Consider the following 12,837-nt stretch of genomic DNA (forward strand, 5'->3'; position numbering starts at 1 on the left):
CTTATATATTGAGAAAGTAACAAAGAAAATACCTCTACAACTCTATAAGCTGTGTTTCCCAACATAAATATAAGCCCTGTATGTCTGAAGTTACATTTCTTGTCACTGCCAAGGTTGGATTTAAGGTGACGGAAAACATAGGTTGGAAGAGATTGCATGTTCTAACCCCATGGTTGCTATGCATGTATCTAACTATGGCTTCAGACCCAGCTCTTTGTAAAAATATCACCTTTATTATAAAAAAAAATGGGTTGAGAAATGTGTATTTCTTAACTGTTATGAGATCGGGGGCCTACAAGAGAGCTGGAGAGGGAGTTTTTACAAGGACATATTGTGACAGGACAAGGCAGAAAGGCTTTGGATTGCCAGAAGGCAGGGTTAGATAGGATATTGGGAAGGAATTGTTCCCTGTGAGGGTGCTGAGCCCTGGCACGGGGTGCCCAGAGAAGCTGTGGCTGCCCCTGGATCCCTGGAAGTGCTCAAGGCCAGGCTGGACTGGGCTTGGAGCAGCCTGGGATGGTGGAAGGTGTCCCTGCTGTGGCAGGGGCTGGAATGAGATGATCTTTAAGATGAACCCAAACCATTCTGTGATCCTTGTGTTTCTCACTGGGTGTCTCCCATCACTGTTCCCCTTCCCAGATGCCCCCTCCCTCTCTTGGCATCATCCCCAGCCTGTCTGGAATCCACATCAGGGCTGGGTTTCTACCAAATTCCAGGAGTAAATTTTAGCAAGTGAACGTCAGGCTGTATTTCTGCCCGTGGAGGTGCTCAGCCCTCCAGCCACAGGCCCTTAGTGACAGCTGGAGTCAGACCCATGAGGTGCCAAGCCTCTCCCTGCTCAGACGTGCTGCTGGCACCTGGCAGCCACCAGCACAATCCATCCTGTCCTGTCCCTGGAGGCTCTTCTCCTTCAGTCTGGCACCTCCTCTCACGGATCCAGCCTGGTGCCTCCGCAGCAGCCGTGACAAACCTGCCCTGGCTGCTCCAGAGCAGCCCCTGGCTCCCTGGCTGCGGGCACAGCCACACCAAACTGGGATGCACGGTCCCTCCAGCACAGGATTTCACACCTGTCCCCTCCCACCTCCAGATCCTCCCAAACCCTCATCATGACAGGCTGCTGCTCATCTCCCCTTGCATCCAAATTGGCTCGTGCCCAGAAGCTGAGGGAGAAAATGGCACTTTTAAAAGCCGACATGTATATTCTGTCACTTGGATTTAAGATGTTTTTCGTCTTCTGAAATGTTTTCATCCTATTTGAATATTCTTGCTGAAAAACAGGTCTTTGGATACAAATGTGCAGGGAGCTGGAAGCTCAGAGTGTATGGGGTCTGCTGTCTCCTGTGCAGACAGGAGCTGCTTTCAGGTTCTGTCTGTGACAGGGCAGAGGGCTCGTGGGCACAGGTGGAGATCAGGGTCGGGTTTCTGGGCACTGAGGTTCCTCCAGCCTCCTGCTGTGTGTGCAGCCAGGAGAATGTAGAAATTTGCTTTTCTTTTCACCTTTTAAATGCATTCTTGACTGCACAAACTCAGTGTTTGCTAATTGGTGGCATAGGGTGAAACGAATCCTGCAGCGGGCTTTGCAACTAACATTTACTAATGTCTGTTACAGATAAATGAAGAAATACGAATATTGCTAAAATGAATATGGAAAAAATAAATATCAAAGCTGTTTTCTGGCTTCATTGGGTTCAGAGTTTAGTGCATTCCATAAAGGACCAAATCATCTTTCCAGCTGCTCATAGAGAACAGAGAATCCCAGAATGGTTTGGGTTGGAAAGGACCTTAAAACTCATCCACTCCTCCCATATCCCACACCTTCCTCTACCCCAGCTTGTTCCAAGCCCCATCCAAACCAGCCTTGGACACTTCCAGGGACGGGGCAGCCACAGCTTCTCTGAGCAACCCGTGCCAGGGCCTCCCCACCCTCAGAGTCAAGAATTTCTTCCTAATATCTCATTTAAATCTCTCCATTCTACATCCCTGCTGTGGAAATCCATCTCGATGCAGCCACGCACACACACTCCCATCAGCACAGCACAATAGCAGGATCAAACCATCACTCTTATTTTTACATGCAGCCTGTGAATAGGTGTGGGTGTATGTTAACATGTTTTGTCAGGAGGAGAAATGTTTCTCCAGAGGCCAGGGATATGTGTTGAACAAAAAAGAATATTAATTTGCTTGGGTGAAAGAAGCAGCATCTTTAAAGATGTACAGAGGACCCTCTGTTCCTGTGGTTTGCTGTGTGAGTCTGTTCTGCAGAGCTTGTGGCTTCTGTTATTTGAATTTTTTTTATTTATGAGGCTGAGGAAATCAGCCTGAAAGACAATTACTATTTTTAATCAATGAAAGCAAGGAGAGAAAAAGATAATCAATGGGCAAGTGCCAGCAGGGCTGCTCTTTTTCCCCCTCCTTGCCTCGGTGGAATGGCAGTGCTTTGGTGCTGTCAGATCAAAGGGTGCTGTGCTTCAGTCAGCATTACAGCCCTTAGATCTCACCTGCCTCTCCCTGGAATCAGGATTTCACCGGTGTGGGACACTGTCAGCCAGGCTCTGTGAGCACAAGGGAGGGCAGTCACTCAGGGGAGGGGACAGGTGCATTTCTGAAAGCTGTTCAGCCAGATTTGCCTGCTTTTGCTGTCATTTATGTATTTAAAATAGGAAATAAGTCCTCCCAGGTTGTTGACGTGCATTCCTTCACTGCTCCCTTGGCTCCAGCTGTCAATTCCTGCAGCATGAACAACGGGGGCTGTGAGCAGGACTGTGTTCAGCTCAGTGAGGACCACTACAAGTGCCAGTGCCAGCCAGGCTACCAGCTGAAGACAGATGCCAAATCCTGTGAAGGTGAGTCCTGTGCTACCTGCCTGAAGACACACAGTAAAGGCAATTTAAAAGACCCCAGGATGGTGTTTTGGGTCACTGTGTTCATTCCTATTTCCCACTGCATGCCAAAAGCAGTTTAGGAATTGCTTATTAGCAGGATTTTAAAATAACACGTGTTTGAGGTGTGAAGTTCACTTTGAATCACAACTTTGAACAAGATTTTGGCCTCCAAGATCCCTGGCTGTTCCTTGCACAATGATGTTGATGACATAGGTTAGGAACTTAATCGTGATTTAATTCTAACATTTTATTGCTCATCAAGCTGTATATAGAGTTGGCCTGCATTGCATGTTTTATTCTACAAAAAGTCTTCTCTTTATCTCCTTTTGGCTTATCACAGGCTGATTCATTCATCCTCCCCTTCAGGTTTCTAAGCACTCTCTCAAGCAGAACAGCAATGCTACCTTTGGGTTTGATTGTTGCTTTTCTTTTCTTGTATATCTTAACATATTCATCAGTTTTGAAGGCAACCCCCCCCCCCCCATTCTCCAACACAAGCACACACACACACACCCTTGAACATGCCAGAGAAAGATAAGGCCAAATTTATGGATTTATTGAGCTGAAATTCCTGTCACAAAACCGTTTCCATATGGCTCCTCTTCTGCTTGGAGATTTTATACGCTGTGGATGAAGTGTATGTAAATCCTGCTGTTCAGATGGCTCCCAGCTCCTGCTGGGTGCAGAGAACTCTTCCCCTTTGTTTTTGGGCCTCCCCAAATGCTGCCCTCAGTGGGGGCTGCACCTCAGGGAGCACCCACAGCCTGCTGGCCTCTCTGTCTCTCACTTTTTTTCCTTGAGATTATCGGAAAGAGCCAGAAAAGGGGAGGTTTGGGGAGAAGGGGATGTCAGAGAGCTTCCTCTGCTGTTCCCCATCCCTTTCCCGAACATCTCGAGATGTGTTTGGCTGTGCAGAGCCTGCACAGGACTTTGAGATGGGTTTTATGGAGTGGTGGGACAGTGGTTGGGTCAGAGGGATCTGAGTGGTGCCAGGTGGGGTGGGAGTTCTGCTGGAGTGCTCACAGCACAGTTCAAGCTCCCATGGACCACTTCCATGCTCTCTCTCAGCTGGGACCCCCAAAAAGGGGAGGTTTTTACAGTTCACCCCCCACACAGTGGGGCTGAAGAGAGTTAGCCACTCACCAAAGGCAGTGGTTTGTCACCAGGCTGTAGTTATTGAACTCTGGAGAGGGGCAGGGTCAGCCTTGTCTGCAGGTGAGCACCCATTCCCTGGGTGCCTGCTCAGCCCAGGGTGTTTGAACCAAAATCAATAAGTGCAGCCCTCCCCAGGAGGGCAGTTGTGCCCGGGGGAAGGAGGCTCTGCCTTTGCAAGCTCAGCTTGCAAAATGAGGACTGAGTAGGATGCTTTCCTCCCCATAAATACCTGAGTGAATGAATGCCTGGGAGAGAAAAGTGCTAGGTAAGCCCATGGACAAGATTTTTACAGGAACAAATGAGGGTGAAGTGATCACGAATGCATTTGGGTTGTCAGTTCAGAGATATTTTAAGTAGAAGAGGTGGGAGGAGGTAAGTCTGGCTGGTTTTTTTTTTATTTTCCAACCAAAGCTTGGCTGCTGGAGTCATGGTTTGGATGGAGAAACCACAGTGTCATGAGAGTGTTTGCCACAGCAGGTGTAGGAGCTGTGCAGGTGTGGATTCATCCCTGTGGACCCCTTGGGAGTTAATACTGCACCCACAGCCCTGCAAAGCCTTAGAGAAACACTCCAGCCTGGCAGTTTTGCTCTTTACCACTTCATATTTTCTCCAGTGTGAAGTCATGCTTGCTGTGAACAAGAAAATGAATTTGATAAGGCCCAAACCTCTTTCTTTGGGTGCTCTAGAGTTTTTTTTAGGTGCTCTAGAGTGGCTGATAGGACTGGAGACCCTGTTGTTTACAGCCTCGTCTGCCCCATCCCTGGAAGTGTCCAAGGCCAGGCTGGACAGGGCTTGGAGCAACCTGGGGCAGTGAAAGGAGTCCCAGCCCATGGCAGGGGGTGGAGCTGGATGAGCTTTAAGGTCCCTTCCAACCCAAACCATTCTGGGTTTCTGTGTCCTGAGGCACCTGGGAAATGAAACCATGCCAGTAAATTTTTCACCATAGTGTTTAACAGCTTGGAGTAGAGCTTTGTAGGATGGAGTCTGTTATCTACTAAAGTTATTAAATGAACCAGTAAGAGGCAAATGTGTGAAAAAAGAACACTAATGAGTTATTTTTGGCTTTTCCTGAAACCTGCTTCTAACAGGAACACACATATCACTGGAAAGCAAGTCAATCACTGATTGCCTTATGTCCTGAAGATCTTTCCTTTACAAACTTACCTCATCCAAGGACTTCCAAGGCTGCTACCTTTATTTGAATTACTATGTTTTACTAACATCTACCATGTAATTTGTTGTTTGCCTGTTGTCATGTCACAGAGCATTACAAGCTTTACTCCGTGCTGTAATCATTCTCAAATTAAAGCTTTAGCTGCTCTGAAAACCTTCATAATATGCAGGTTTAACAGATGCTGTTTGATAGTGATTTCATTTAATTTACCCAAATAGAAAAGGAATCGGCAAATAACTCAATATTTCATATCAGCAAGGAGTGAGTTCTTGCTTGGAGCTAAATCCTTTGTAGACCGCAAATTGTCGAGCTGCAGAGCCAAGTTGTCAGCCTTGGAAGTGTCATGCACGATGAAGTGCTGCTGTTCCTTGGAAACCTATTTGCAACCTATCGTGTCAGAAGTCCAATTTCAGTTCTACATCCCTAGCTTTTATTTTTTTTTTTTTTTTTTTTTTTTAAGACTGTCAAGTCGAACTCAGCCCTGCAGACTGGAACGGTTTTTGTGTTGTGCGTTCTCAAGATGGCAGGAGGTGACATGAGGCAGTTTGAGGATGTTCTGTGGCTGCGTCCTCCTTTACTAAATGGTGGCACAAAATGCCACTTGGCTGCACAGAAAAGTCACCAAAAAAAAGCCCTGTCCCATATTTAAATCCACATGAAGCAGACGTTTTTTGTCTCCTATTCCCTTCTCCTGCATAGCCAGTGGAAGAGCAAAGCAGCCAGGTCAGAGCAAAACTCCTTCAGCCCTTCCCAGGGCTCCTCAAACCCTGACTCCAGTGTTGTTGAACCGATGGTGACTTTCCTCTGGGGCTCTGAGAGAAGCTGGCTTGTAAAGAGCAGGGCAAGTGAGGAATATTGGTCATCTGTCTCGAATCAGACAGTAATTAGTGAAATGTTAAAACTGAATCAGAGCTGGAATTGTAGGGAAACGAGTATAGCTTTTTAGAAGTTTTATTTGAAGCTAAGCAGAACTGTAGAGGACACATTTTCAAGGTGTTCTCCAAATTTACCTGTGGAACGTTATTCACCAGAATTTTGGTGTAATGGATGCTCCAAAGCAAAACCTCAGCCTGGTGCAGAATGTTAGATCTTAACCCAAGTCAGACCTGTCTGAACAGTCGTGGTGGGTCTGTTTTGGGGTGTGCCAAGTCTCTATTTGGTCAGTATGCTTCAGAAATGTTCCAGAAATAAACCCATACAACACAGTGAAATTGTTGAGATGGAGGCTTCTGTAGGCACTTCATAAAAGTTTTCCTAAGTACTTGCCACTTAGGGCAGCTTATCCTTGAAAAGGTATGTTATTGTTCAAGAAGAGGAAAAAGCCTTGATGTTCAACATGAATGGCATATGTTTATAGACTGAAAGATGTCTTTGGGGGCTCTTCAGTGTTTATTTCCTTTCAAGCCTTTTAAATATTCATTGTTTTGTGGTGAACTCCATCATTGTGTGTGTTTATGGATTCACACATACTGGAGTGCTAATTGCTGTTGTTTAGAGAACTCTTGAAATCTGTTCAGGTACAGCAAAATAACAATAAAATGTACTTTTTTTGTCCTACTTCCAATGTAATACAAGCTCGGTTTCCTGCTGTTTAAAGCCTTGTTGCTGCTCTGTGAAAAATGTTGTCCAGCAACAAAAAGCATCCAGAGAAACAGCAGCTTTACTCACCAGATGCTGTCATATTTTTTCCCAGTCTAATCTCCTACAGCTACTTCGTCATTAGCTGCAACAATGGCAGGTAAGACCATTTTCAGGCAAAAAGTGACCTTTCAGTTGACAGTGTGCTCTAATTGGTTTCAGTGATAGACCCCTGCACAAGTGGGAACGGAGGATGCTCACAAATCTGTCAGAATGAGAGAGGAATTGCAAAATGCGAGTGTCATCCAGGGCATTCTCTCGCCGCAGACAAAAAGTCCTGTTTAGGTAAGAAACTCTGGACTCTTTATTGTGAAGAATGTTATTAATCAGTGCTCTGGCTTACTGAGCTGTGAGTGGAAAGGAATATATTAGACAAATATATGTGGGCATTTTGAAACAGCCTTTCTCTCTGTGATATTCACATCAGCCCATACTCCTGAAGGACTTTTTTGGTGATGAAGATTTCTCTGTGATCTCCTAAGTCATGCTTTCTAGCAACTGGATTTGTGAATGCTGTAGTGTTATTCTTGTAGGGTCCCTTTAAAATAATGTCCCAGATACAGCTCCTGGAAAATTGGTTCAAGTAAAACTCTGAACCAGGTCACTGAAAACCTATTTAGAATTCAAAGGGCTTTTTAGCTAGAGAACTGTCTCCATATTAATGGAGAAACTACTGTGAAAGAAGAAATCATGATGTGTAAGATTTCCAGAGAGAGGAGCTCAAAAAGTTGAATTCTAAAGTCCTGTGTTTAGTCTGGAGCTGTCAAAAAGAATCTGTAGCATTTCCGACCTGAAATTTGGGGGAGCTAGAGATCAAAATACCTGCTTTTCTCTTTCAGTGAAACTCTTGGAAGATAGTTTAGCAATTTTCTGAAATAAAAAGTATTTGTGGACTTAATGGTGCACAGATTTTTAACAGTCAAGTCAGGATCAGGGTGTATATATATATATATATATATATATATGCACTAATTTTACACTCCTCTTTTGAAAACTTGGCTGAAATCTTGCCAATATGTAAATTATTGTCTCATATAAAGGGTGCTGGGTGCCTTTCAAAATATTTACTTCCTAGCCTGAGTATTTTACTCAGTTGCCTGTGAGCCCTTCTGTGAGAAGAGTGGCACATCTTAGTGATTCTTTCTTACTGGAATTACTCATGAGTAATTACTGAAAATACAAACTGTTTTCAAGTAACATACTGATAATGAGTGGATGGAAACAACAGTGGGTTTAGCAGTAGGGTCAGCCTGTTTGTTTTATCTCAGATGCACATTGACATTTCTCTTGATTTATGTATAAACTGAATCACTGAGTTAACTTGCAGTGTTATACATTGGAACAAGTTTTCTCCCCAGCCTCATGGCAACAATCTTTTGAATCATTAAGCAGCATGTCTTACCATGGATATACAATTATTGTTTTTTTCTCCTAGAAGTTACTCAATGCCTTTTGCAAAATTCAAGCTGTTGTTTGACTCTCTGGAAATCGAGCTGAGAGGAGACAGAGGGCAGCTGAAGTGTCATACTTCAGCTATTAGCTTTAGGACAGGAAGAAACCTGTGCAGGGTGGTGGCTGTGGTTCAACTTCTTATTTTTCTATTTAAAAAGAAGAAGAGAAAAGAACATTTACAGCGTCGGCCAGCGCAGTGTATTCACAAAATGACAATTAGAGAAAAAGGAGGAATAACCCGTTTTATTCTAAGCAGCAGCTGCTCCCATGGCTGCTTCAGAGAGGCTGTCATTTGTCCTGAAATTTTCATGAGCCAGTGTGTGGTGTTTGCACTGCCTGGGGCGTCTCTTTGCAAGGAGCCTGATTGCATCCATCAAGCTCCTTGTGCTCAAGTGCAGGGGCCACGAGCACAGCACTGGGCACAGCACATGTGGAGGGGCAAAACTGTTAGAAAGTGTGGTTTGCTGGGATAAAAGGTGGAGAGCTGCACATCAGATTGCTCCCTGCCATTTTCAAGACACTGACCCAGCATCGGTGCAATAAATAATGTGTATTTTGCCAGAAAGATGTTCAGAATGGGAAGGAACAGGAGATGCATCAGGGGTTTGCCATGTGTGCTACCAGTCTTTGCATAGAGGTCAGTGTTCTGGGCAGCTGTATTTAGTGTAAATTTTTGTGGGTTTGTTTGTTTTTTTTAAGTTAATTAAAATTTTTAACTAACTCCTTAAAAGTACTTTTATGTTCCACTGAGATTTTAGGAAGATGGACACCTCTGGAGACATTTAACTCCAGAATACAGACCAGCAAGTGCGAAGCTGAGGAGCAGCCTGCTTGGCAGAGGACTGGGGGAAGAGCAGCCTCCCCACTTAAGGCTCTGCAGCTTTTCCTTTCCTCACAGGGCTGGTGGAGCTGCTGTGGTTGCAGCAGGTGCCTCCCCACTGCGCTGCTGTAAAGCAGCTGTAGGATTCAGGGGTGATCTGTCTCCACTGTCCCTGCTGAAACCCAACCACCACTCAATCCAGATCATTTGACATTCAGAAAATAATCAGCTATTTCCTGATCCATTAATTTAACTATAATGGCTTGGATGGCATGGTGATAATTTCAGAGTTTTGGAAGTTTCTTCTGAGTTCTTCACACGAGGTCTTCTTTTGCCGTTGGTCTTTTTACAGGAATAATAAATAAGTAGCTTTGGCTGATACTGCAAATACAGTGTTTGATACTGTAAATGGTCACACTGAGAAGTTCAAGGTCAATGGTGCTCAGAAAAAGATTGTTCTGGAGAATAATGTGAGTATAATGTTCCTGGGCTCATCGGGTGCTGTCCTTTGTAGGCTGACCCCAGGATAATCCTTCCAGCAGATATTTGGAAACGCAGCCGCGTCCATGTAGAGCAGCATGATTTTTCATTTCAGTATCCAGCTGAACGACTTTCTCTGTGCTTGCAGATGTGGATGAGTGTGCAGAGGGCAGGGCCAGGTGTGCCCATCGCTGTGTGAACACCCCGGGCTCCTTCAGCTGTGCCTGCAGCCCCGGCTTCGAGCTGGGCGCGGACGGGCGGCGCTGCTACCGTAAGTGACCCTGCCCAGCCCTGACCTTCAGCCTCTGCTCTCTGCTCCCTGCCAGGCCTCTCATTCTCTGGGATTAGCATCCCCAGCAGAGTAAATGTATGCAAAAGATCAGGCTTAATACTGTTTTCTTCCTCTGCTGCTGCTGCTGGGTTTGCAGGGTGACGAGCTCCTAAGCCTGTGTTCACAGACCTTAATTACTGCCTTTCCAAGAGCAAATAGCCCTGTTGGTTTATCTTCAGAGTCTGGTGAATTCTGCTGCAGAGCTACCAGATTGCTGCTGTTCTGTGAAATGTATTCATTCCTGCCCTCCTCCTCCTCCTCCTCCTCCTCCTCCTCCTCCTCCTCCTCCTCCTCCTCCTCCTCCCAGCTTTCTTACAGACCTGATGCAAGAGAAAACCAACACGATGTTCTGCTCTTGTCTTTGCCTGTCTGGCAAAGATTACGCATACTATTAAGAGGATGCTTAAAAAAAAAGGCAACTAAAAAAGAAAGATTTGGGATGAAAAAACAGTTGAAACAGTCAAACTTCCCAAGATAAAGCAAGTCCTGTTGTCTTTCCTCACATGCTTACCTCTTGCCAGTGGGGTTTCTTAATCAACACAGCTTTTCTGGAGAGGGGGACTGGCTCCCAGTGCTGTTAGCTGATAGGTGATCCCTGGCCTGCCCTCGAGGGCAAATTTAGATTAATAAAGGAGGTGATGTGGAAGAGTTGGGGTTATTATGGACCTAACATAAGCTCCCTGGAATGCAGACAAAAGCATGACCTGTTTTAGCAAAGAGGTGGGCAAAGATCATTCAATCTAATAATACTGTGCAAGAGCTTTCAGCAGAGCTTCCTTAGGAAAATATGCTGCATGCCAGAGAATGAGTGCTTTATTTAAAAATGTGTGTGTAAGAAATAGTTATTAAGACTGAGATCCAGTTTCAAGGCATTAACATACATTAAAAACAAAACCCAATTATGTGAGAGACATCCTGGAGAGTTATTTTCATAGATGATGGGGAACTGTGAGTGGTGCAATGGCAGAGGAAATGTGATTAATATATAGATATGAAATCTTCTGTCATAGGCATAAAAAAGAGGTTTAGACCACTTAGATTTCATTGTGCTTTTCTGATAATAATTTTTCTGGATGTTCAGCAGATCTCAGGGGATGGTGATTCTCTCTGCCTCATGTACAATATTGCAGAGCAAACAATAAAAATAAAAACATTCTGCATATATTTATGATCAGGATTATCCCAGTGTTTGAGCAATTTACAGTCCTTGTTTATTCTTTCATTTCCCGAGTGGCTGGGGAAGAGCTGGTATTTCAGTTTTACTGATGAAGAGCTGAGACAAAGTAAATGATGAAGATTGTGTATGAAGTCAGATTCTGCATTTAATTGCTGGGTTTACTAAATCCCAGCTTAACACACTGGACAGGAGACACGATTTCCTCTCCCTGGTGCAAATAATCACACTATGCATGAGATGTAGTGATATTTATTCTCTTAATTTATACCCTCTTCCAGCTGGAATTATATTTCTTGTTGGCAAGCAGGTTGCTCCCTGGGAGCACAGAGAGGGGTAGGACCAGAGTCCACCAACACAGATGTCGGTGGGGAAATTCTGTGCCAGATCTGATGGCCACCACTCTGAGCTGGGGTGTTTCTGGAGATACAGTGGCTCCTTTAGGAAGGGTGTTTCTCAGTTTCCCTATGCAGTAGGAGAGATTATTTTCTCTCTAAATAGCTCTGTAACAAAAGTTGGCTAATCCTTCATGAAAAACTTCATATAAGAACTTCTATGGTTTCTTTTTATCCTGGAGAATCATCTGATGAAGTAGCTGGGTGGGAATGAGGTGGCCAGGTGTTCCCCTTTTCATGTGAGGGCTCCCACTGGAAATGGCCAGGTTGTTCTGAGGACTGTCCAGTGCAGCCACATGAGGAGGGCATGGAAGTCTGTCAGGGTAAAGGGGGCTGGCAGTGGCACTGTACCACCCTGTCTTAGCTGTAGGGGACAAAGTCTCAGCAGAGGAGCTGCTGTGTCCCCCTGGAACGGACATCCAAGAACCAAAACCTGGGGATTGTTTTGCATTGTGGTTGGGTGTCCATTTCACCAGCAGGACTCTGCTGAGGAAGCTTCAATGACTTTGTGCTTGGGGGATGTTTCAGAACCCAGCTCCTTGCCACTGCCATGCAAAACTCAAAGCTGCTCTTTGGGAAGTGTATCAGGCTGGGCTGAGGGGCACCACCAGGGCTCCTCAGATGCTTCTGTTCCTCCTTTGGGGCAAGCACTGTGTCCAGACAAAGCATGAACCTGAGGAAAACTGGGAAGGAGGTGGCTGCTGATCACTGAACCAGCCTCACCTTTGTTCACTTGGCTGAATTTGAGAGCATCCACTGTTCTGGCACAAACACCTGGAGCTCAGTGACTCCAAAGCCTGCTCTTCTGGGGAGGGGGTGTGAGCTGATTACACTCACTGCTACAGCACCCATGGCTGCTGTTTTACAGCAGGCTGATCCTCCAGTGACTCCCCCACCCCCGGGCTTGCCTTTTAACATCCTTTTGATTTATTTCTCTGCAAGGCATCGAGATGGAAATCGTCGACAGCTGCCGGGACGGGAACGGCGGCTGCGAGCACGGCTGCGAGCACACGGCAGCGGGGCCGCGCTGCTCCTGCCGCCGCGGCCACCGCCTCGCCGGGGACGGCAAAACCTGCCCAGGTAACCCGTGCTGGGAGCAGGGAGCAGTGTGGAAGGGCCCGGGGAGCCTGCAGGAGAGCTGTCGCTCAGGGAAACCCGTGCCTTCGCTCCTTCTGCAGGTGTTAATTAACGCCGTCCTCTGGCGCGCCCTCCGCGCTGCTCCGGCTTGCCTGGCCCTGGGAGCCGGCTGGGATGGGTCCCTGAGGAGGGCAGGGAGGGGCAGTGACACTGGTGCATCACCTGCTGCCAGGGCTGTGCCTCGCCATGGGCAGCCCAG

The 12,837-nt window shown here is 46.0% G+C and overlaps 1 protein-coding gene across 1 annotated transcript in view; it reads left to right on the forward strand.

Annotated features, from left to right (window-relative positions):
* The window catches only part of LOC128792900 (multiple epidermal growth factor-like domains protein 6), a 188,200-nt gene that overhangs the window by 124,946 nt on the left and 50,417 nt on the right, over nucleotides 1-12,837 (forward strand). Inside the window, exons 7-10 of the mRNA XM_053951790.1 lie at nucleotides 2,718-2,843; nucleotides 7,012-7,134; nucleotides 9,750-9,872; nucleotides 12,444-12,581. Coding sequence (XP_053807765.1) covers nucleotides 2,718-2,843; nucleotides 7,012-7,134; nucleotides 9,750-9,872; nucleotides 12,444-12,581 — 510 coding nt within the window. The remainder of the gene's footprint in view (nucleotides 1-2,717; nucleotides 2,844-7,011; nucleotides 7,135-9,749; nucleotides 9,873-12,443; nucleotides 12,582-12,837) is intronic.

The sequence above is a fragment of the Vidua chalybeata genome, chromosome 10 (genome assembly GCF_026979565.1).
Source record: "Vidua chalybeata isolate OUT-0048 chromosome 10, bVidCha1 merged haplotype, whole genome shotgun sequence".
Taxonomy (NCBI): Eukaryota; Metazoa; Chordata; class Aves; order Passeriformes; family Viduidae; genus Vidua; species Vidua chalybeata.